At 44.7% G+C, this 25453-nt stretch overlaps 2 protein-coding genes across 2 annotated transcripts; one reads left to right on the top strand and one right to left on the bottom strand.

The window, feature by feature from the left end:
• The first annotated feature begins 80 nt into the window (after nucleotides 1–80).
• nme7 (NME/NM23 family member 7) lies at nucleotides 81–22485 on the top strand. Its single transcript, XM_053867653.1, has 12 exons — nucleotides 81–377; nucleotides 1582–1683; nucleotides 2214–2380; nucleotides 2509–2619; nucleotides 3494–3544; nucleotides 3660–3867; nucleotides 3944–4049; nucleotides 7332–7396; nucleotides 8375–8443; nucleotides 8541–8642; nucleotides 13621–13728; nucleotides 14085–22485. The coding sequence occupies exons 1-12, from the start codon at nucleotides 375–377 to the stop codon at nucleotides 14115–14117; spliced, it is 1125 nt and encodes a 374-aa protein (XP_053723628.1). The 5' UTR covers nucleotides 81–374; the 3' UTR covers nucleotides 14118–22485.
• On the bottom strand, nucleotides 14571–24104 carry atp1b1a (ATPase Na+/K+ transporting subunit beta 1a). The gene is made up of 6 exons (XM_053867668.1): nucleotides 23820–24104; nucleotides 20891–21019; nucleotides 18178–18333; nucleotides 17860–18044; nucleotides 17256–17336; nucleotides 14571–15897 (listed from the first exon to the last, which is right to left on the bottom strand). The coding sequence occupies exons 1-6, from the start codon at nucleotides 23911–23913 to the stop codon at nucleotides 15637–15639; spliced, it is 906 nt and encodes a 301-aa protein (XP_053723643.1). The 5' UTR covers nucleotides 23914–24104; the 3' UTR covers nucleotides 14571–15636.
• Between the last annotated feature and the right edge of the window lie 1349 nt (nucleotides 24105–25453).

The raw sequence follows: 25453 nt of genomic DNA, 5'->3' as shown, positions 1-25453 counted from the left end.
TCGACGTCCTACGAGTCTTTGTTTGCCCGTGGCTTTGTAGTTGGCGCTATATGAACGACACAACTTGTTCATCACTTTAGACTCCGCTTAATTAAAGAGCGAGATTGCGACTAACTCCCAAAACTTTATCAATTCATGTCAGCGATTAATCGTTTGAAATCACCAGCGTCAATGAACAGTACAAGCAGGTGGGGAAACCCAGTAAACAGTGCGTTATGGCTGGATAACCAATCGAGGCGGCGGTGAAATACGTTCCCTGTGAGAACGACTTGGTGCGTCACTTCTCCGTTCCAGTAGGTGGCGCAGGTCACACGAGCAGGTGGCACACGAAGAAGAAGCCAACAGCACGGAGACAGCCTTACTTGCCTTCAACTATGGTACGTTCTAAGGGCGAATTCTGTCACATTACCGTTTTTTGTCCTGTTAGACAACCTTCAGCAATGAAGGAAATGGCTCGTGTGGTGCAGATATGTCTGCTCTTTAACGTTACATTGGTTAAAAGCGTGTGCATTTCACTTCGCGCCACTAAATATTTCAAAACAATACTTTGTCAAAACAGAAACGACTGTGCTGCATTCAGCGGCCTCGGTGTAAAACATGTAGACCTGCAACTAACAGTTGCCTTCCCCAGTGCATGACGGCGAGTATCAACAATCGAGTCGTAACAACAACCGCCCATTGTGGGGAGAATAAAGGCAATTCATACCGACTCTGTCGGGTACCTAACACTCTCAGTTATAGATACAGTCACTATTCGTCATAGTTTTGAGAGTATTGTCTCTGTTTTCAAGTAGTTTCTGGCTTTTGGTTGGTACAAGCGGCTGTGTGTTCCCATGGTGACCATGTGCAGGAATCCAAACACAAGGTTGTGTGTGTGTGAGGCGACTGCGCCGTCGTGCATGAACACGACTGCTCCACTAGCGCTTGCTATACTGTTTAACATGGGCTGGTTGGGAATCTGCATCTCATGAAGTCATGTCCTGTCAACACAAATGCCGGCCTCTGAAAACATCAACTCAAAGTTTATTTCTAAGGTGGAGACAATTTCACAAAAAAAGTGTGAAGTAAAAAAATAGTTTTCAAGTAGAAGGGTAAACTGAATTTGCATTTATAATGCAAAAATAGCAACACTCTCTGTAGACCCCCCACGCAATTGGTTACACAAATTGGAATGCCTGTAAATAGAAGAAGCTTTTCCATGAATTTTTTTTTAGAACAGATATTAAAACCATCCTTGAAAGCTAGTTAATAGTTATTGGTTTAAATTAAATAAAGAAATAAATTCTAATGTTGGCCTGGTTGCCATCTTCCAACTGTTGTTGCTCTCTTATTGTAGTGGACAAATTCCTATTCTTGTTTGTTAGACTTGTCTTTAAAAATATATATTTTTTGTGTTATACCAACAAATGAGGTTGAATAACAGTTTTCTGTTTGAAAGGACAGTTGGAAATAAAATGAGGTTGTTAAAAACAAGGGCCTTAAACGTTGTTTGCAGTGATGAAGTGAAAGCATGTTACTGTTTAGCATGTGTTAAAATGTGTATAAATATATGCCTCTCAGATGTTTTTTTTTTGTCTTCAGGAGGAACGATTTGCCTTTCTCACTGAGTGGTATGACCCCACGGCCTCTCTTGTAAAGCGCTACCAGCTCTTTTATTACCCCAGCAGTAACTCTGTAGAAATGGTAAGCACTTTTTTTATTTACTATGGTACTGCATCTTATCACGTTTTTCCAAACTGCAATGTACATTTGGGATTAAAGTCAGAAAAATACAGCTTTACATGTAGGATAAGAGAATATGTGCAGGGCTGTTCAAAATAAGACATGCATTTTTAACAGTTCTACATGTATTGGGATTAGAAATCATAGAAATTGGAGTAAAAAAGTATTTCAAGTGTTGTTTGAGACTTACAGGTACTTATATCCTCATACACAATGTAAAAAAATGTTAAGACCGGTCCTAGTTGCACGGCATACCTGCACCGCAAATCCCATCAAATGTGGATGGACGGGTGTCAATGTCTGCATCACAAAGCAACTGCTCTGTTTTTAAATGTTTGTCAGCGCTCTCTGCTGGTCAATATTGTTAGTACCATATTGGCGTGTGCATGAAGTTAACTGTAGTTTCAGGAGGGACACTGTGAGCGTTCTTAAAGGGAATCAAACTTCATCTTGTGTAATTGTGTTTCTGTCCACTTTATTTCTGCTTTCAGTACGATATAAAAAACCAGCGGATGTTTTTGAGAAGGAGTAAATATGATGGCCTAAATCTAGACGACCTTTTTGTTGGAAATCGAATTACTATATTTTCACGTCAGTTGAGTGTGATTGATTATGGAGATCCGTACACTTCAAAAAGACTCGGCAGCAAAAAAGAGAGGTAAAATTCTGCTTTCCTCATTCTTCAAGTCATTTTGCTGAGTTGCGGATCTAGTCTCCCATATATTGCACATTATTTGGCCAGAAACGTTATGTACTTGACATGATTTTTGATCCTTTGAATTTCAGAACTGTGGCTCTAATAAAGCCTGACGCAGTGTCAAAGATTGGCGATATCCTCGAGATGATCTACGCTGCCAACTTAATTCTGACCAAAGCCAAGATGACACGACTCACATGGTAAGGACCGCGATGTGCATTAGTTTCTAGTACACTGCCATAAACAGCATTGTCACTTATTAACCATGTTGGAAAATGGAACATTGCTGTATCATGAACATGTGTGTCAGTGACTTATTGTACTTTTTCAGCTCATGAAAACAGTGATGGACATTATATTGCTATGGCTGACTTCTTCATGAAAGTGCCAATTGGACGTTTTAGTTGCTTTTTGCTGTCGAAATAGAAAATAATTCTGAAATGGTTAAAACAGAAATGTGAAATATATCTGTAAATATCATGTGAAAATGTGTAATATATAATATATTATGTTGTGGGGCAGTGTTTGGATGCTTGACAAAACATGCATGGATGATGGCGACTTGTGGATTTATGGAAATTATTACCTCGTAAGACAATGAGGCGAATGAGGTATTTGCATTTCTGAAATGCGAGTCAAGTAAATTCCTAGTTCTAGTTATATATATACTTTGGTAGTTGTCCAGTGTAAAGACAATGAATCGATGTGAGCGCCAACAAACCAGATGAGCCTTGAATAAACGCTTGAGGGAGTAAGAGTGTGAATTATCGGAAATGTTCCACTTCTGTCGTATTTCTTAACCACTTGGATTATATGAAGGCACATTCAGTGCTGAAGTGGCCTTGATGCAACAGTTATTTGCTTGTACTGTGTTCCACAGTTTATTACCTTCATCAATCATCTAGTTATTCAATTTGTTGTTGAATATTTTATTACATAAGCCATTTGCTCATAAGTACTAAATGCGTTTGTTTATCTGGTTTCCTAAGTGAATGTCAGCTAGATACTATGGAGAAGGTGTCACTTGATATTTGAAGATATGCTTGTTATCTTGTCATTTTCCCCTCATTGCAGGTTCCAAGCAGCAGACTTCTATGCAGAGCATCAGTCCAAGTCTTTCTACAAGTGGGTGTTGTGTCCCTGATATATGTAACTGGATGACTGAGTTTTGTCTGACTGACAAACGTTGAATTAAATCAACACTAATTTTGTATTGAACCAGAGCTGTTCTGTTTTCCAGTAACCTGGTGCAGTTTGTGTCCTCGGGCCCTGTGGTTGCCATGGAGCTTATGGGCAATGAAGCCATCTCAGTGTGGAGGAAGCTGCTGGGACCCACCGACTCGTCCATAGCAAAGATTGAAGCGCCCGCTTCTGTCCGTGCCAAGTTTGGGACAGACAACACACAGAATGCAGGACATGGCTCGGATTCAGTTGCTGCTGCTGCTAGAGTATAAGAGGCTTATTGGTGTTCATGTGTTCCACTGCGACTTTGATCCTCATTTCCCTTCTTGTTTGTTTTTCTAGGAGTCGGAATTTTTCTTCCCGACCACTGTTGGCCGAGGTCCCCCAAACACTGCTGTATTAACAGACTCCACATGTTGCATCATCAAACCTCATGCCTTATCTGAAGGTGAGAGAGTGTGTCACAGTCAGTTTTGAGCCGGTCGCATTCAGTTTAAAGCCTTTTTTAGTGAAGTGGTATACGACTTTGTCTTGTTTAGACAGGCTTTGTTGAGCAGACTTGTCAAACACAGTTGGTGCTATTTGCTTCCCTGTGATGACTAGAAAAGAACTCATGATACTGTGTAATTCCTTGAGAATGATTCTGAACTGTAATGTCAAAATAATAAAAGTAATATTAAAATGATTAATTAAGTTGTAAAATGACGTAGGCTGTAACAAACGCAGAGAATGTCATGCTAAAAGCCACAATGAATATGTGAGAGAAACAGCATGCAAATTGAAATTTGACCTGCCCTTCTTCTTTTGTGTAGCTCGCGCGCCTTCATGGTTTAAGGCGGGTGTTTTTCATGTCACACCAGAGGTATCTTAACTCTGCACCTTCTCATCATGATAATGCAGAGCAAACGCGTGTGCCATGTTCCCAGCCATCCAAAACACTTCCTTTCACTGGGAAGGCTCTGTCCTGGGCTTTGTCTGTACTTGCATCAGGAAGCTGAGGTGTGTACATTTAACTATAGAAGTGGTGGAGTCTGAGTGATTAACAAAACGGCCTTGGCACAGAAAACGTTTTCATGTTTGGATTTGCTTCAGGGAAACGTTGAGCAATACCCGGTCGACTGTCCCAACTGCCAGTTGCTGCCTCCCTTTTTATCACTGCTTTTGCCTTGTACAGTGACTGGGCGTGACGGGTAACTCGGAATATGTAAATAAGAAAGTACACTAAGCTGGTTAATTTAGTGTAATATTGCCATGCTCATTTGAATCCACTGTCAAAGATGTTCACAGCGACTCAAGCCATTTGTCAGTGGCTGTAACTCAACAAGAGCTCTGTTTCATTTTTTCCATTCAGCCCAACTTCAGAAGATGGAAAAAAAATCATGATATAAATCAGGTTAATATGATGTTTGGACTAGGGTCGTCACACTCTTATTATGCAAGAGGCCACACCGTCCAAGTTTTGAATCCATCAGAATGGAAAATCTCCATCCAGGGCTGCAACAATTAATGGTAGATTATCTTATTATTTTCATCTTCTGCAAAGTGGACATCATGACAGATTCCCATCTCAAACCATTTTTGTCAACTTTATCTGACTTGCACTGTGTAAAGGTTGGCGTACACTTCCTCATTTACCTTATTTGGCATAGTTTTATTCTGGTTTTGGGGAGTTTACCGAGAAAATTTTAACATTCATCTGCTCAGATTGCTGAACTACTGTAATAATTTTTTGGACTGTTTTCATTATGGGCCACATTTATTGAGTACTGCATTTAGTTTTAAGCCAACTATTAAACAACAACGGCGCAAGTATTAACAACTATTGAACAAAAAACCTGGATGCTGTACGAGTGTCAAGAAAGGTTTCAAGTGTGACGTCAACTTCGTCGCTGGTTGTGAGGAGGAACACTCCATCACTCTGCCGTGAAGGTGTGTGTCAAGTCAGTGGTGCATCAGTTTAAAATGAAGCATCTCCACCTCATCTCACGTTTTTGACCGGCTTGTTCCGCCCCGGATGACACAGGATGACAGTCTTTCCTTAGAGTCGGCAGCAGTGAGTCGGCCTAGATCTATGGGGAGCCTAAGTCACGCCCATCTCCTTCCACCTCATGGGACCTACGTTAACAAAAGGAGGAGTCAATGCAAGTTATTTTCTGATCTAGCTTGAGGTATGCCATAGATCTCGTATCATGCGAATTTGAAAGATACATTCTAATGCCATGACAGCACTGTTTTTCGACCGGCACCCAGAGTAACTCTAGGGTGTGTGTGATATGTAGTAGTAAACTACAATGCTTGTGGCAGGCTATCACTCAGTAGTCGGTTGAGTGAGAGTCAGCGGGCGGATAAGATCTACGGGGTCGCACTGTGTAATGATGTCAGCTAATGTTTGCTAGCATCTGCCTTTGCTAGTTTAGTGCGTTTACCATCTGGCTTAGCGCCAGAGCAGTGGGATCCTGCCATTTGTCATACATGCAAGGTTTGATTTGTAGTCCAAATAATTACATATTTTCACAAGCAAATAAATCACATGACAAACAGAGTCCAAACCCAGATCATTGTTTTCATTTTCATCATTGAGGTGCTGCTTATGTGTGATGCAGGTTTGGCAGGTGGTCACCATGTTCAAATGGTACACGATCTGATATTGTCATATCACACACACCACTGAAGTAATTGTTGACAACCCCAAGAGTTGCAGATCTTCCTCTAATTGTCTGTCCCGCGGTCCAAAAGGCAATCAAAGATATAATAAGATAAAATCCAAGCCCCCCTCCGATGACCTGCTTGGACTCGTTGATCACAAACGGAGGTTCTGAGTCTGACAAATGCTGCTCATGATTTCCCTGGAGCATCACTCCGGGGGCTAATTTCCTTCCTTAGTTACGTGGACACTCCACAGCCAATCAATGTCTACAGGGGAAGTTGTGACTGCAAAATGCATTTAGACATGACTGGAATAGTGAGGCTTCTGTTGCCAGGCACCCAGAATAGAATCACCTAGCAACAGGAGCAGCTGCTTTTGGGAGCTGCATGTAGTGTGTGTGTGTGTGTATCTACCCTCAGCGAGGCGTCTGCCTTCAGAGGGCACAGAGGATTCACGCTCTTACCTAACACCAGCACAATTGGACTGTGACGGAGCGATGGCTCCTGTAGAGCGGAAAAAAAAAACCCTCTCACTGACACTTGTCAGTATAGAAAATTAATGGAATAATAGAGCATCCACTATCCTGCCTGGCGAGTCGATGCTTCTACTTTCTCTCAGGATGTCTGACTGAGACCGAGAGACTGGCACCCCCTTTTTTTTTTTTCCATTTTCATGTCTGCAGCGTCTGACCTTCAGTGTTGCTGATGCACATTTGTCAGCATGTGTCTCCCATGTTCTTGCAGAGCCACGGTGCCAAAAGGTTCTTTATCATGCTGCCACAAGTGTTGACTGAACAAAAATACTGTCTCCTCCTGGAATAGACAGGACATCTGTAAGACAATCTCTTTGCACTTTGTCCTGAGCGGACGGCACCATCAGAGCTGGTGGCCAGCGCCAGATAACCAACAGAAGCGAAGTCACAGCCTCAGTCAGTACAATAATAGCAGTATATGATAAGGCGGCAAATGGACTGGGATTGCTGCTGTGTACCATCCAGCAGCCGACTTTATTGAAGCAATAAAGATTGTTCTTGTGGTTGTGTGGAAACTGCTCATAGATGTTGTTCCTTTGATGTTTTGACAGGTCTGACAGGGAAGATAATCAACTCCATATCAGCCGAAGGCTACAAAATAACTGCCCTTCAAATGGTAAATCTGAAACGCCCTTAACTCTTGTCCCGCCGCCCGGTTGAACTTCACACTTTTGTGTTGTAGCGCTTCTCCTTCCATCACCCAGTCTCTATTTAACCCTATTGAACAGTACTATGGTATGATCTTTGTTGAATCGAAAAACCTCAATGCAGGACATTTCTAACAGCAACCCCAACCCGAACGCTTAATTCACGACATCCTGTATCAGAAAACGTGAAATGAAGCAACACATGGCAACAGCACAGTGTAGAAAAATAGTAACACAAAACCCTGAAGAGTGAGTAACTGGGCATGTTTAGTTAGTTCTGCATTTAGTTTTTAGTTCCTTTTCACTGTACAGAATTCAGACGTTCTTCACAGTGCACTGGAACCACTTTTATGACGTAGGTTTATGTTCTTTGCTCTTCATGAATGACAACTGAGTAGTTGAAGTTAGGAAAACATTGCTCTGATTGACATTTCCTAGAAATGAAAGTATACAATGTAACAATATAAACTTCAGTCCACTCAGATGGGTCTCCTTGATCCGTATCATTACGTAAGAGAAAAGTGCCAGAACACTGTTCATTTTTTTGGTCCATTCTAAAACCAAATCTTGCCATAAAACAGTGCATTACCGCTAGAAAAACAGCGTAGAATGGACTTAAAATATGTGCTACTGAGTCAGTCATGTGTCACGCCTCTGTTATATTTCACTCTGCGGTCTGCTCCAGATGACCCCATGATGATAGAAATGAGCATTAGCTCCCTGCTGACTTCCCATGTCAGATCACCTTCTGTATCAGCAATAATCACACACAGCGCATAAACGGGAACGACCGGTGACTCACCAGCATCCCGGGGTGTTGTGGTTCTTTTCATGAGGTCATCATGATAAAGCATCGGTCTCACTGGCCCCTACTGTGTGACTGCATGTCCTCCTGTATATTTGTGTTTTTTTGAAGTGTCTTCAAGCTTTTCTTTGTCTTTATTTAGTTCAGCGTGGACCAGGTCAGCGCAGAAGAATTCTTTGAAATTTACAAAGGCATTGTTACGGACTACACTGTGAGTGGAAACTGCTTTTCATGACTAGTCACTACAATTACAAGGACTGTGAGAACGAAACAAAACTGATGTTGCTGTCTTCCCCTCTCCACTGCAGAGCATGGTCACAGAGTTGTGCTCGGGACCCTGCATGGTGCTGGAGGTCCAGGGCAAGGATGTGACCACATCATTCCGGGACTTCTGTGGCCCCTCTGATCCAGTAAGTTAAAGCAAAGAGGCTAAATACCCACATTGGGCATGTTGTGTCATTAGATGACTGTCCGGTGTGAACATTATTTACATCCAAACTGTGGTTATTTGAATTGCTGCATGCCCATTACGTGGAACACAGCGATCTGAATTGCTTTTGTCCGTGGCCTTCTCTCTCCATGACTGGAATGTATATGAAGAGCACATACATTCCAGCTTCTTATATTGGATTATGTGTGTGCATGGGCTCCCCCCTGCAGGCCTGTGTGCCGGCTGGATACGGTAGGACCAGCGCTGCAGGGCTGTGCGGGTGCGTGACGAGAAATCTAATGCTAAGAAGCTCAAAATGCAGGTTGTGTGGGGGGGTCTGTGACTCAGCTCTGGCTCCTGTTAACTCATGCTCACCTCAGCCTTCCACTGGCTGGTTTGAATCTGGCTGCATGTGTTGCCTTGTGCACCGTGACATTACAGGAGACCAGTGTTGGCCATTGGCTAATGATTTCCAGGTCACATGACACTGCACCGCTGCTCATTGGTGCCAAAATAATGAAGTCCTGTTACTGTTCTTTGTTATTTCATCAGTGTGGCCCCATGCCGTCCTCATCGCTGCTACAATATTCATAGCTCAGCATCAAGTAGTGGCCTTGCAACAGCCTGTCTGAAAGTCATAAGTCATTGGTTTGATCATAATGGGACAGTTGCTTAGGAGAATAGTGTGTGTATATTGGGAGTCTGGAGGGAGGGGTTTCACAGTTGAACCTGCTCACTGCTGGACACCTTTTTTACTGGCAAGCATGTATCAATGATAGAGATTGGGAGGTAAGAAGCAGGTGCTCGAGTTAGCTATGGTAGTAGATGAGCTACTAATAGCTACTAGAGCTTTGACACCAGGTTAAGTAACTTGAGGGCAGATATGAGGCAAGATGTTCACATAGGAGGAAGTTCTCTATAGTAATTGTTTGCAGTCGTTCATGGTCGGTAGCTGTCTGGAGTGTATCGGGGAAGCAAACAGATTACTGGATCGTAGACAGCAGTGGCTCATGATGGATGAGGATGAAGGCCTCTGTAGTGCAAATTCTATTTTGGAGCAGGCCTCTGGCCAGAAGAAACCCATTTGCTCCCCTGTGTGATCTCGTTCTTTCTCTCGAGTTCATTCTTTGAAATGAATCAGAAATGAAGACTCACAATTGAGAGTCATCCTTGTGCTCGGAGCTGTTGTGATTTTGTTATTGCTGTGTAAAGAAGCAGCCAAAGATTAAAGGGAGGTTGTGTCTAAAACTGAATGAACTGGACTGTGCGTTCATCACTCGGCAGCACACTGTGGAGGAGAGCCAGTTCCATCCCTCCATGACCTCGTAGTGACCTCACTACTATCCGACTAACACCCTAAACGTTACCACTCCCTCCGCTCTGAGTCATTTGCTACACTGGGTGAGTGGAAAGTCACAAGGTCACAGAGGAGGACTCTGGAGGAGGAACGCGGCTCGCGCCATTCGTCTGTCAGACCGGGGGAGGGATCAGCGGCCGGGCATGTCTAACTTCATGTCCCATTGTTCCTAGAAGTTCCAAAGTACTTTACTCTCTCAAACGCACAGTCCAACAGCATTCCAGACTTCACTATCTGGCCCGATGATGTAGTAGTAGTAGTAGCTCAGCGAGAGTTGTTTGAGGTAAGCACTGGATATTGATGAATCCCTGCCTACTAGATCTATAAACAACACAGGTTTTGTGTGGACAGACGCGTGACGTGACAGCTGAGCCGGTCAATGGATTGATCTGTGCACACTCACATTAGTGCTCACACTCTGTGATGAGCTCTGTTTGAGTCACGTTCCTCTGTCACAGCCATCAAAGAAATCCCCCCCCCTACACTCAGTCAAGAACTGCTACTGTATACGCTTCTTAGCATGAGCCCAAAAGGTCGGTCATCTTTACTGAAAACAAGTCATGTGTCATCGTAATCCTACACATGTCATGCTTATAAAATGCTACCGTCTGCTTGTGGAAATACTTTACTATTGATTTTCTCGACGCAGTTAAGCCCCACAGCCACAGTGAGAGATGATGTTACAGACACAAACCACTGAGTGCACCAGAAGTTAATTTTAGTTAGGTGACGCAAACCAGAAAACGGTTCGGTTACTAGACATTGAGAAATCAGTGGTGATCTCACCAGATGAATAGCAACACCGCGTTTTCAGAGTGAGAGCTGTGTGACGCAGGAGCAGCTTGTGCTGAGGAAAACAAGATGAATGTTCTCCAATACTCCTCTAAAGTCCCATTCACATGCTATATGTCTTCATAACCATTATATGGCTGCTGGGCAGGTGCATGGAAAAGTGTGTATTGAATGATAGTGAAACCAATATGATGCACTCATGCAGAACGTCAGAATAGTTTCCCCTCAAAGTTCAATTTAACTTGGTCAGCAGTCGAAACGCACATGTGTCGCTGACACAATATTTTGTTCTCCACTAGTTTGAAGTGCAAAGACACCATTGTTTTTAGGAAAATGTTCCTAGAATCAGGAAAAACACTGAAGCATTGCTAGTCAAATGTGCAGTTATATCTATATCTATATATCTATATCCATATATCTATATTACAACGTTTTGTTTTGTGATTTCAATACTGTACGTTAAAAGTAGTTTTCCATGTGAGTGGATGCCAGATCTGCTCCTGAACAGTCACGTGTGCCGCTGAGTCGTGAAGGGCGCTCGCTGAAGTGTGAACCGTGAGACTTTCTCAGAAGCGGCAGGTCACGGCGCCCTGGACAGCAACATCCACAACAAACCGGTTGGATTCATCAGAATTAGACTGAAGCGGGAGAGCAGGCTCCTCGTGATCACTAACACCATCACTGCCAGTGCTCCTCTCACCGCTGTAAATCCCGATTAGCATCTCTGACTCGCTGTGGCAGCCGACCACTTAACAAGATGTATGGAAATGGACTGTCAGACCGGCAGTGAAACAGAGCAGCTGAGCAGTGCAGGTGAACGGAAGACATCTGTGTATAAATTGATGCTGAACGTTGGCTCCATTTAGACTGGTTCTATATATAGAAGTCGGACTGTACTTCATTTATAAATTACAATAACTCCTCCAATCCATAACATCATTGGCAGCTGAATTTTGAGCAAAATCCTGTTGAGTGTGATGCACAATGCACTCCACTTTAAACCTTTGAATGAGGAGAATTCAGCTGCAGAGCATAAAAAAAACTGATCATTAATCTGTGCCAAGAGTAAAGGCAGCTTAATCTAATCTAATAGTTCCTTCTGCTTGCTCTCCATCATTCTGAGCTCATGTTCCTAGACATGAACCTGAAATACAGCATGAAGGTTCATGTAAATGGATGCGGCCCAATATTCTTGTGCTGCCTGCTGTAAGCTACGTGGCAGCAGTCTGCGTGTCCCTGTGGGTGTGAGAAGATGTGGAAGAGGACCCTTCATTCATGAGCGCCGAGCCGGTTCCTGTGTTTGTGTCGGCAGAATGAAGGACTTCAGAGGAAATGCCTCGGCCTCCACTCGCTGGCATCATTCTCTCAGTCTTCTGTGGACTTTGTTTCCCGTGTTTTCTTTTCCTTCCTTTCATCAATAATTCACCAGTGGCGGTGGGAGTTGTACTTTCTTATTAGAAGATAAGTGAGCTGACCTTGGCCTCCAAGTGGAAACGTACAGATTTCACTTTGAAGAGAGAAAGTAGTAAACCCCGCCTCGACTTGGTTAACATTTACTTATATGGTGACCCCATCCCCACTGAAGAACTTTGTCCAGAATGTTTTGTAAGATGGTGGCCGTGTTGTAAGCTATTAGAGGGGGTTTCTGCGTGTCCTTGGCTTGTGAGCAACATTTAAAAAGACCATGTGGTCTCAGGTCTAACTTGTTTTTCATGAATGTTGACAATAGTTTTTTTTTTTTTTAGTCAGATGAGTTCATCATCTACACATTTATGTTGTGTCCAGGCTGCTCACCGTAACAGGAGTGCACCGCTAAAAGGAGGAACTTCTTTTCAGGATTTTCAGTAGGAAAACTGAAGGTCTTGTTCAAGAGTGAGGGACGGGTGATGTGTAACAGCTCAAGACAAATGGGTGCAGCATCTGAATCATGGAGGAACTTCAGTATATCAGAGGAGAGAGCTGAGCTTGATCACTGAGGAACCAGCAGGAGAACCCTTGATACTCCTTACTGAGAAAAGCCAGTAGACAGTTGAGGTGGTGGCGAGTTCGGTTTCCTCCCTCCCTCGCGGTGTCTCGGGGTCACTCGGGAGAGAGTATGTCGGTTTGTCTACCTCAGTAGCAGGAGGTTTCTGAGGACTGTTAGATGGATCATTGTTGCATTTTTTTAACAATAATAATTGACCCTAGAATGAAAAGGTGAGCCTCTGAAGTGGCCAGTTATTATGCAGGAAAGGTCTTTAGTACTTGTCTGTAACACTGAGTAGACGTGTCTGAGGAAAATTATTATTATTATTATTATATATAATAATTATTATTCAATAGCTGTACACCTGTTTGAGTTAGACTTGTTGCTCCGGTGACGTCCTTCACTGAGGAAGATAGCTGGTTTCCGCTGGCTAAGATTTGTATATAGGGACTTTTTTTCCCCTGTTCTTGACCAATCCCTCCAGAAGGTGTTGTGACAGCGGGTCTTTGGTGAACCTGCTGATACACTGAAACAATGTGGTTGTCACTTCCTGCACACTCATGTGTGTGACTGCTGACTCATCGCTTCCTCAGCACAGGATGTTCTTTTTCCTTCGCCGTGATCTCAATGGAAAATATCTGGTTAAAGTCATGATGGCTGGACAAGTTGCTGAAATCGCTGGAGTTGTCTGTCGAGAGGAAAAAACTGAACAAATTCCTCAGCAAGCCACTTTCATTCTCTCTTGTCTCACGTTTGATCTCTGCCAGTTCGGCCTCATATAAGAAGCACGAATCCCTCAGAACTTGAAACCAGATGTTTTGTTTTTTTCCCTTCTCTCAACAGGACATGGCTCGCCATCTTCGGCCCACCACACTCCGAGCTCTCTACGGGAAGGACCGAGTGAAGAACGCGGTTCACTGCACGGACCTCCCGGAGGACAGCCCGCTGGAGGTGGGTGCCGTTTCTCTGATGCACAGAGGTCATTCCTGAGTTCCCTCGCCTCTGACCCTTAAGTCCCATGACTCTGCAGTGTGGGCAGAAACAACCTCTGATCACACTGGTCGGAGGAGAACAAGCGGAATTTGAAACAAAAGAATTGTTTTCTTGTGTGTGTGCATGCGGAGAGTGGGACCGACCCGCAGAGCGTCATTGTTCAGGAGAACTCCTGATTCGCGACTCAGACAAATGCCTCCTTGTTAAACATTAGCCCGAGCTGCCATTTTCTCAGAGAAAATCTGATACAGAGGAACTGCTCTCCTCTTGTTCCAGAGCGGGAAGCTTTCAATCTGTTTTTTTTTTGTTCACAGGTGCAGTATTTCTTCAAGAATCTGGATGACTGAGCACTTGTGAGCCTCACTCGCCATTCATTACTTTAAACAGACTCCATGTCCGTACTCGCTCGACACTGTCACCATAGGGACTGAAGTTAAATATTGTATGTATTGTATACATTTTAAAAAACGTGTTATTGCTGCTTTTTCAAGACTCAAAAATCGTGAATAAACCAAACAAACGTCCGAATCTGTAGAGCGAGGACTATTACAATATGGCGCACTTGCGCTAGCTGTCGCTTCATTCGAGCACAGAGTTTGTGTCAGGCATGCAAAATGGAGGCCTGTACCTCATAATGCACTGCAACAGTCTGAAGAACCAAGCGCTGATGACTAGCATACCTGACTAAACAGGTCATTCTATACATTTGTTTTGAGTTTCACACAAACAACTTTTTTGAGGAAAAGTCAGAACTTGAATCTGTCTTTGAATGTTTTAATAACACCAGGATTGACACGTGCCTCAGTTTCCTGTTTATTGTTTCAGAGTTATGATTAAATAAAGTGACAAGAGCAGACTCCTGAAAAGGCTTTTGATCTTCAACATTGAATTTAAGTCATTTCACACCGACTATGCATCTTATTACAGGGATACTGAATTGCCTCTGATATTCTAACCTTTGACCAGCGACTTTGGTTTTTGGATTCATTACATGACACTTTGAAAAAAAAATGTACAACTGCATAAATATAAAATTCTTCCACCATGAAAATGGCTAAAACATTCAATAGTAAGTGTCACCACATGGTGTGATGTCTCCAGCAAAAGGAAAAAAAAAAAAAAAAAAAAAGATTTTCAAGAGTTGCCACTGTTTCTTCGAGGCTGGACCCACAAAAAAAAGCACTAAACTACCAAATAAAGATAGAAACAGATGTATCAAACAGACAAGTTGTTAATCCAGATAAACTACAAAGAAATGTGTGTGAATGCATCCTTCCACATTCTGGGTGAAGAAAACGTTTTCCATGGAGCGCAGTCATTATCAGACATCGGCCTTAAAGGTTCAGAGTACCGTGCTAGTATTTCAGTTAGTCAGAGCACTTTTAACACACTCCACACGCACACACACACACACACACTCACGCTCACACATCAACTAATATGGCTGCACACAGACACAAACACACCTTGGACCACTAAAGCTGACATAAGACAGAGGAGATTACGGGAGACGGGACGACAACACCGGACTCTAAAATATATTTAAGCACATCAGGATGGAACACTGCGGGGACAGAAATGCACTAGCTACGCGTCAGTAGTGGAATTGCAGTTTTACAGTAATAGATGAACACATCCCATGGCTCAAGGAATATTTTCATTTACAGTAGAATAAATATTTGCTATTGCTACTCTTGTATTTTTACATTCTAACCCTGGACAGACACACGGAAGAAGCCTAGTGTAAAGCACACAGATTAAGTGTAGGTCCTGTATATCATGAATGTTCAAAGACTAGTGGTGTTTCAAATCTGAACTCTTTTCAATCTCTACATTTCAACATGAGAGTGCGCGTCATGGCTGAGGTCACGAGGTGATGGTGAATTTTACATCAAAGCGTCCCTGGTAGCGGTCCTTCTCGTTGTAGTCGATGTTCTCGCCGTACACTTTGCACTCGATGCGCAGCTCCTCGTTCAGGGTCAGGTTGGTGAACTGGATGGCCACCAGCGGCTGAAGGTAGTCTGGGTGGAGCACTTTGCCGTAGTAGGGGTAGTACTGCAGGGGGAAGCCGCCGCCGCCGATGCCAAAGTACTTGATCTCTCCGATCTTGTCGAAGTCCTCGTCTCTCTGTAACCACAGGGGCCGCTGTTAAACGCCACTCGAATCGATTCAAGCACTGCACTTGCGTGTGTGGGGGGTGGGTCGACGTCACATGGCAACCCCTGAGCTTTGTCATAGCTACGTTTGGCTTTAGATAGAACCTCAGCCAGTATCGTCGACGTCCATTTCAATATGACTGTGATCTGCGTTTTGTTCAACCATGCAGTGGTATTGAACGATACCGAGGTCTAAAAAGGCACCCAAGCTTGACCTTGACAACAGAGTCTTGTGAAAGTGAAACGGTTATCTGCTTGGGTGATTGTCCTTAGCAATGTTTGAGCGCTTGTGAAAGACCCTCTCTGGGCTTAACAAATGAGCAATAAGCCCAATTATTAACCAACTCCACTGCCCTTCAGCCTCAAGCACATTTTTGTGACGTCGTTCTACTCCCTGCTTACGGCTCTTTTACAAGTTCTCTCATTGTAACAAAGGTTTAAGTGCCTTTAACTTGGAGTCAAGGACAGACTTTTAGCAAACACTACTAAACCACAGAGGTCCAAAAGCTGTTTTCAAAGAGAACTGGACCGTATGAGACGCAGTTTTGTGGGAGCCAACACTCTACTGGAAACTGCTTGAGCCCTATAAAAAATGTGGGCTAAGTTAGTTGAACCACATTAGAGGACGACTCGTTCCCGCTCCTGAAGCTTCACATTACCCCTAGCGTTCAGTAGACTTTTGCGTCCATTGATGATGCGGGGAGAAGTCGACGCGCTTCACTGGTGGGTTTCCCCTCCTGTGTGGTGATCCATGAGGTGTTGGGCTTTGCTTGATCTACTTTATTTACTTTACATCAGGGGTGGGGAATTTCGTAAAGGCCACATTACATACAGTGACTGTTGTGGAGCCAAAGTTATAAATTTAGAAGTTTAACAATGCCATTGTGTTATTTACTTAAAATGTATTGTTTTAGTACATATATGTGTATTGTCATTGTATATCATGACTGTCAACATTATATTTTACAAGGTTTTTTACTACTTTAGTTTTATTATCTTAGTATTACTAGCTATATAAAGATAAGATTCAAACCTAAATATAACTACATTTTATCTATGTATTTTTGAGTCAACATAAATGAGCGCCACCTGATGGCATTATCCCAATATCCACAGGAAACCACAATGAGTACAACAGTACGTTATTTGAACTGTAATTACACCACTTACAATGACAATAACACCAGGAAAGAAGCAGGTGACTAAAGACTAGAGTTGCTGTCAACTACAACACAAAATTGTTACAATTCCACACACTCACGAGGCGAACCCCTGTCCCAGCGTTGTTCAAGTGTTACAGTCGAGTAGGTCTCAACACTGAACACTTACCTTGTTTTTGCAGTGGATGGGAATCAGGTTGGGTAGAAGTTTCGTCTGAACGGACAGTGGCAGCGTCTGATTAGCGGGAGCCTGAAAACAGACAGATGAACGGTCAAACTTCCTGCTTCTCCATGGCCAACACTCCACACCTGGGTGCTAAGGAGTCAAGCTCTCAGGCCTTTGATGTGAATCATGCTAAAACGAAGAACAGAAACGCTGGATATGGAGAGGATGATAAACTGATATCTAGATGCAGTGGTGCGGGGACTTTTCAGCTGTGCCACACCATGGGGTGATTTTTGAAAACCTTAGAAATGAAGAGTCATCGTTCGCACTTTACTACAGCAGGCTTCTTCTTCTTCATTCTCTGATCTGACCACACACACTACAACATTCATGTCACCTGACTTCACTCTGCCTTTAGAGCGGCTTCAGGAAATGGGCAACAGTTGACTCCACCGCTATCACAATAGGATCAAGTGTGATAGTGAGAACTGCAGCTGGTCACTTCCAGCCAGTCATGTCAGCCACTCGTGAAGCTGCCGCAGCAGTTGGAAGAGGTGCAGTCCAGTGAACGGCAGTGTCAATGCTCTAGATGAGGACAGGAACTGACCCTTGGTTTGAAGTTGACAATCCTGTTCAGCTTGACGATGAGGCAGGGCTTTCCCTCAGCGAAACCAAAGGTGGGGTCGCTCTCCCCTGAGCAGGTGGAGAGCCAGGACTTGGAGAAACGACAGGCCCTCCTCCTGCTTTTGTCATTCTCTATGGTGCCGCGGTCCTTGTAGTACTGGGGTTCATCTGCAGAGGGGCAGAGCAGGAGCCTGTTAGCGTCAGCCAGGCCACGACAGGAGCAATGATCATCTCCGTCTATTGCTCTCTGTCAGCGAGGTAGACTCCTCTGCCATATGCCGTATGATTCACTGATACTTGCCTCCACAATCTTCATATTTGGAATCATCAGCCTGAGCTATGTCATTATAGGGCTCCAGAAGTTTGTTCATGCTCTTGGTGTACTTGTCATATGTGTTCGGATCACTCTTTTTGAAGGAAATCTCGGCCTTCTCAGAGCGTGGGGTGTGCGAGAGACCTGGGGGAGGCAAGTGGAGACGACAGTCAGGACATATAGAAGAAGGTATCTTCACCAAACTATTTCCAATAAAAGACACAGAGATGCCACACAGAAATTCATGTATTCGAAGGAACACCAGAAGCATGAGAATATAAATATCTATAATATATGCAAAAAGCCAAAAGGACTTTTGGTCTTCGAGGAGCCACGGATGGTGACGAATGATTTTAATAGAAGCATTCGGGAGATTAATCTTAAAATGTCACACAAAAACGTGTCAATGAAGCCGATCACTAAGAAAATATTTTCAGGAGAAATGCAAAATACATTTCAGAGACACTACAGAGGGCTTTTTAGAGGGTTTGTAAAAAAGTAGATGTGTCGTGGGAAGTAAATGTCGCCCCAGTGTTGTGTAGTCACAGTGCCATCACTGTACACACGGTGAGGTCTTGGGGGTTTCCTCACGTGGTCCCTGTCAGCTTGACAGCAGTAATTTTCCACAGACCTTGTGCTGAAGGCGTGTCCCTGACACGCTGGTCGGCCCTCAGCGCACACATTTAAGGGCCATCTCTTGTAATCTGTCGCGTTATTTTAAGTCACTGGACTGAGTGCGAGACACTTTTACACACTGACAGTGGAATGAGATTCAGAACAGACTCGTGAAAATTCACCAGACTCCTGCCCCCACCCAACCCGCAAGTGTGACTCTCTCTCAATGGAAACTTTTAGCCTCCGAATGAGAGGCGGGCTCGTAAAGAAAAAAAGAGAGAAAAAAAAAAGTCCCCACTTCCTTTATCATACTGGAAACTCACTTCAGAACTACAGTCCGACCTGCTGCTGAGTGAGTGGCGGCTGCTGTGACAGGAAAACCATCCCGTGTGTATGAGTCCTTTTACAATTGCTGCTAAAAATATATCCAAGGCTGAAACATGTGCAGGTCGAACGAGACCAGGCCAGCCACTTAAATCTCTGAGCTCTGTCCGCCTGCTATGTGACGGAGCAGTGGCTCAGTAGCTTTGAATTCTCACCCGATTACACTGTTCTCCAGCAAAAACAAGCTTAGACCGGGCCAAACTTCCTTTCTCTAAGAACGGGCTGTTTGCCCAACGTGCACATGTAAACATGTCAGTAGTGATAGTCGCTGCGAGTGTACGCTGCAACAGCCTGAGGGGAGAAACATTGACTGGCTGAGAGGAGTGAAGGACAAAATGGCTGAACCTATCTAAGGTCAAAAAGGCGTTTTGATAGACGAGCTGCTTGAAGGCACATGCTTAAAGCGACGACACACACGAGTGTGGGAAGATTTACCGCTCCTGAGCCTACGTGTTTTGTGAGCAGGGACCGTTGAATGTGCCAGTTTGAAGCACTGAACTTGTCAATGCACATGTTAAGCTTTAGATCCGCCAGAGTTCACTGTGTGTATTAACTCCATCAAAGATGGTTTAGACAGAAGTAGAAAGCTGACAGATGTGCATCTCTCGCCCACATATGTGAGAGTGATCCTAATATAGTCTCAGGACAACAGAATTCTCCAGTCGGGGCCCTACTCCTGGCCCCTGTTAAAACTTTCATTAGCCCAAACCACCTCCTTTAATTGCTCTGTCTCCACAGACTGATGTTCAAACGCCTATTGTTGCTCCTTCCTGCTGTGGGCACAGGTCCGACACATGACCTTGACGGGCTACACAACCCCCACCCTCATCACTGTACATCTAGTGGTTGACAAGGACATTACATCTGAGCAGCTCCTCGTGGCTTTAGAATCCACGGAAGCTCAGCTGTCGTCCTCCAGTGTCATAACAAACATGGCCGCAGCCGTGTTTTCATTTCAATGAGAGGTTGGTCGTCAAAAGTAAAGGGTGCACAACCAACCTACGCTAAGCAGAGTGTTCCCATACTGAACACCTTTTAGGTGTTGATATCGTTGGGTTTAGCTGTTCACGTAGTAACAATGGAAGACAACGATGAAGAACCTAATACAGGAAGTCAGGTATCATCCATTGTTCAAAATAAGTCTCTACCATCACTCTGGTGACCAAACCCAAGGACTACGTTGAGCCTGGTCTCAAACTGTTGACATATCATTCACTAGCAGCCTCACTCTTGTGTAACTACTCTGAGCCATAGGGAGAATCGTATTACTTGTGCTTCTCTAGTTCTATGTAAACTGTTTTTGTTTTTGACTCTGCTTAACCTACTTTCTGTCATGCCCTTCCACATACCTAGAAGTCGTCCTAAGTTTAGCCTTGTTGCCCCTGCAGGATATGCAGACGGTTTCAGGTATCCCAAACAAGTAGTACATGTAGGATTCAGGCAAACAAAACGTGCAAGGATATGGGTTTCAAACATGTTCATTGCAGATATCTGCTGTGTGTGTGGTGACAGTCTGCCTGAGAGCACTCGACTCACGTTTACAAACACAACAGAACTTCAAAAGTTGCCTAACTAGCTCTCACTGTTTACACAAAAGCTCAATATGTGTTTATCTGCGTCGTGATAGTGTCTCAGCAAGGCGAGGCAAACTCCACACGGCGGTTTCATGCATTTTCACATTCGAACAAGAGGGAGAGTCTACCTGGTGGGGCGACCCTGTCCTGGTAGGTGGGCTTGTAGTTGCTAAGAGTCAGCAGCATGGCCTGAATGGTTCCGATGAAAATCCCAGCCAGGCATCCGTAAAAAATAACGTAGAAGAGGAAGATCTTAACTGCAGGGAGAAGAGAAGGGAAAATGAACGAGAAGTCAAAATGAGTGCAGACAAAGCGTGGCATTAAACATGATCAATCTTGAATATTGACCCGTGAGGAGTCTTCATTTTCGGACAAATGTAAACGGTGTCACCTTTAATGAACTCTCAAGTCGTGTATCGACAACGCATCAATGATCCATAATAGACTGCCTGGTTCACAATGATGTGGATTCTCCATCTTTATCAATGCTTTTTTTTCTCTCTTGTATCGTGGCCCTCCCAGCAAAACCAGATGAGTCATTCCTGTCAGTGTGGAGCCACCTCTCAGGAGGACCCTTCCCCCGCACTGTCAGCAAAGGCAACAGGTTCTGCCTCTCTCCCCAGCGTGCCGCCACCCTCAACACAAGACCCTAATAATTACATCCACGTTTCTACTCTCACACTTGAAATGAGCGGTTCTCCTTCGCCCACGCTCGCCCCCATCACCTGTTGCACATATAACTCCGGTACTACACGGTTATGCAACACTGCAGACTTTGTTTCTGTGACGCCTCCCTGCGTCAGAGTATTTCCACGACTGCACCGTTTGAAGGCCCCTTCTGTTGTTTTCATTCAAATTAAGAATTGCTTCCCAGCTGCCCTGAACACATTTAAACCCCTGAAGAATCAAGTTGTGTCCCTGACTTGTACATGTCGTCTCACATTTTCAGTCCTCAATTGTGGCCGTTTTCCAACTTGCCGCCACTTTCCTGCCAGGATGAGCCCAGTTAAACCAGTTTAACAGGTGGATGGTGAGCATGGCGCTTCTTCTGCACACCACTGAACTGCATGTTGAGAGTGAGGTGGGAGGGGGGTTTCCTGTCACACACCTCACAGTCTACTCTTCATTTGTGTACTGCCGTTTGACTAAACACTGACATTCAAAATGCAACATGCGCCCTCCCTGTGTGTATTGCTACATATACATTTCATTTTCTGGCAGTCTGCTTCAGCAAAATGGCTGCCCATGGAGAGAGCGGCGCAGATGAAAGTTTTGCCCTTCAACAAGGTTCCTCTACAGCACTCTTAGAGGAGAACATGTCTGAGGGATGCATCTTGATAGCAAAGACTAGCGGCTACGCCAACGTGATCCGACAAGTGCGGGGATTTTATCACCATAGAAATAGCCGCTCACATGATGAGCATTTGCAAAACACATTGGGTTGTGCTCCTTTCTAAATGTTTTGCTCGGCGCACTACTGCCATGCGTGTTTATGGCCCACTGCGGTTCGATAAGATAAGCTTTATGACAATGAATGTTATACGACTGTTTGAATAAAGCAACAATGGCGGGATTTAAATGAGTTGCCATCTTTGTATTCGTATGTTAAAATCTGGAAACTCCTATAGGAGTGGTCATTCACATGCATGTGATGAGTTGCCAATGAACAGCCCGGTCCTGCTTGTTCATTCACCGGGAAGGGTGGGATTATCAGGGTGTCCGATTAACAGGGGAACCGGTTTGGAGTGGATAAATGGGGGGTGGGTGGGCGGAGGGGAGACCTGAAACCAGTCCGGGGCGAAAAGTCCAGCTCAGAAACTGGTCAACTTAGATGAGAAAGCCGAGAGAGCCCATCCCCCACGCCGCTGCTGCAGTGCAAAGGGGGGGCCACCTAACCACAGAGCGGCCCCTAGACTTTTCACACACACATATCCATGTTACCAGCCACATCTGCTGGGCCTCCAAATGACACCACAACAGCCATTTTACACCGTCAAACGTCCATTCAGCTGAGGGCCAGCGGCAGACCTGTTGCTCAAAGTTGTTTACCGACACCGAAAATGCTATAAAAGAGGTTCACATGTATCACCGAGTCAACGAAAAGACCGGGTTACGATCCTAAACTTGAAGTAATATGAGTTTTTTTGTGAACTCGAGAGCGACACCACGTCAAGAATTGTTTGTCAAGAGAAGTTTGCGTTGAACGTATGTGGCGTTTTGCTCGTGACTGGCTTCAGACGGAATCCTCCGGGGGGATGAGGAGAGAGAGAGAGAGAGAGAGAGAGTGTGGCGGCCATGCGAGTCGTGATCACCCAGTTCCGCGTTTCAGACAAGCGCTTCCCGCACACCTCAGAGCCCCATTATCCTCCTGAATTCTCGTCTATTTCGGCGGACTCGGGGCCATATAACGACGCCGAGTTAGTCTCGTTAGAACGAGAGCCTTATCTTCCTCTATTCAACGAGCTTAAAGTATTACGAACTGCTCAAATCTTGTGGAAGGAGGGGAAAGTGGCCGGCCTGAGCTGGTGGAAAAGATTAGCTGCTCACTTCAGAATAAAACGTCCCCGTAACTCCTGTTGCTAGGCTGAAATACACGCCGGGGCTCCGGAGACAAGTCCCGGCCCGGAACACACTGTCCTTCAGGACGACCTTTCTTAACAGGACGTTTATTAATGAGTGACCCGCTGCATTCCGCCATTAGCCATGTTCCTCATCCACACTGCGTGTGTGTGTGCGTTAACCATTCAAATCGCAGTCACATGACCGGCCAGCGAACGAGCCCACACGGACAGGAAATCATTAATCCCGTCCGCCGATTGATTCGCTTTTATAATGAGCCCGCGTTTGGTGTCGTGTCGAGCCCTCGCGCCGCGTGTGAACTCTTCCTCCGGCGGCTTATTACAGTGTCGCCCCGACCCTCCCGGCAGCCGACAGCAGGAGTCACGACGCAGACACGGGGCTCTAACAGGTGCCGTCTACTGTCAGGAAACGGCTGCACGGTCCGTGAAAAACCGTCCGCAGCTCGCAGGTGCATTAGGAGAGAAGGACAGTACTTACACCAGCTGCTGCCGGTTCGTCCCAGAAACTCCCCTTTCTCTGAATTCCACAGAAATTTCCTCCATCCTCCGTCGCTCTCTTTATTCCCCGACATGATTAACTCCTCGGGAAGAAGGAAAAAAACAACGCCTCCCTGCTCTGGAGAGAAGTAGCTTCGAGGTCCGGGTGTTGCTGACGGCGAACTGTTGACTGTCCCTCACAGGAAGAGCGAAAGGACAGTTTCGTACCCGACTCCCGCACTTGTACAACACACCATTTATCTCTCAGGGAAACCGACTCCGCCCGTAAACTCCAGTAATAAGTTCCCCCCCCCACCCCCAGGAGGGAGGGCCGAGCCCGGCAAATCACGGCCGTCCCCTGCTCTCTGCGTAAGAACGAGGGGGAGCCTGGGGAGGGGGCAGATACCGGCCAACACGGGGATGAAACTGCTGCCATGGCAACCAGACTACACGCTCGCCACCTCTCCGCTCCTCACCCGATCGCCACATCATGTATGAGGCGTTTATGCAGCAGTGACGAGAGACGACTGCGCTTAGGTCACCGAGTTCATTATAGTAGCGCTTCCGCCCTTTTCTGTGTCTGACACTGAGCCGGCAACATCGAAAAATACCCCTTCAAAGACATACGCCATGATGGATTCAAATTTGGCCCAACAGCTATTAAAATATATATATATATATATATATCAACCACCACAAATCATGGTTTCCTCCTTGCAAGAGGAATCTTTTCAGCAGCATATTCAACAGTCTATTTTATATAATAACCAAATAAAGTCAGCCCCATCAAGACAGATAGACTTTTAAATACACCATCATATAAACCTTTCATAGCAAATGTCATATTCCCCCCAAAAGTTAATTTAGTTTAGCATGTGGTAGTAACGAATCACTGAGCATTCAGAACGAGGTGCGTTTGTTTGAGCTCAGTTGCAAATTCTAGTGTAACTGATGATATTTGAAATAATTCACCCAGGTTAGGTAATTAAATTACTGTGGCGTGTGACATTAACTTCAGAAGCCTAAACACAAAGCGGTTATTTATGGATCAATGCAATACGGTTGAAATGCTTTGTACTGGCTGGGAATACATGAAGGACTTTAGTTGTGATGTTGAGATGAGTTTCCTCCCACAGGCACAAGACATGCTCACTAGGTGAATTGGAGACTCTAAAATTGCCCCTAGGTGTGTGCATGTACATGTGTGTGTGTGGCCTGTGATGGACTGGCGACCGGTCCAGGGTGTATTCCCGCCTCTCGCCCAATGACCGCTGGGATAGGCTCCAGCTCTCCCTGCAACCCTGAACAGGACTGAGTGCTGGTTAACTGGCGATGGATGTGTGTATTATATAGTGGCCATCTTGAATGACCCTGTGAAGAGATCCATCCATACTCAAGGACAAAGTGGAATTGCATCTACATTTTTGTAGAAACAGGGTTATGTTTCAGTTCAGGAAGGAGAACTAAAATAGATTTATAAATCCAAATACAAACAACCTTGACATAAGGCCAGTATGAATAGGTAATTAACATTACATAGCGTTTATTAATGCCTGAACAAAATAAGTAATGTTACATAACCTGTAAACCAAACTGCAGGTTTGGGTTATTTCGTGTTTTTAGAAACACTGCTGT

Source organism: Synchiropus splendidus, chromosome 1, assembly GCF_027744825.2.
Source record: "Synchiropus splendidus isolate RoL2022-P1 chromosome 1, RoL_Sspl_1.0, whole genome shotgun sequence".
Lineage (NCBI taxonomy): Eukaryota > Metazoa > Chordata > Actinopteri > Syngnathiformes > Callionymidae > Synchiropus > Synchiropus splendidus.
This window is presented reverse-complemented; position numbering and strand designations above follow the sequence as displayed.

Bases quoted from the DNA above. Each gene is read 5' to 3' on its own strand.
- nme7 (XM_053867653.1), top strand. The intron at 4,050-7,331 runs GTGAGAGAGTGT...ATGTTTTGACAG, and splicing joins ACCTCATGCCTTATCTGAAG to GTCTGACAGGGAAGATAATC. The intron at 8,444-8,540 runs GTGAGTGGAAAC...TCTCCACTGCAG, and splicing joins GCATTGTTACGGACTACACT to AGCATGGTCACAGAGTTGTG.
- atp1b1a (XM_053867668.1), bottom strand. From the start codon at position 23,913: ATGTCGGGGAATAAAGAGAGCGACGGAGGATGGAGGAAATTTCTGTGG. The intron at 21,020-23,819 runs GTAAGTACTGTC...TTCTCCCTGCAG, and splicing joins ACGAACCGGCAGCAGCTGGT to TTAAGATCTTCCTCTTCTAC. The intron at 17,337-17,859 runs GTCAGTTCCTGT...GTCTGTTTTCAG, and splicing joins TTGTCAACTTCAAACCAAGG to GCTCCCGCTAATCAGACGCT.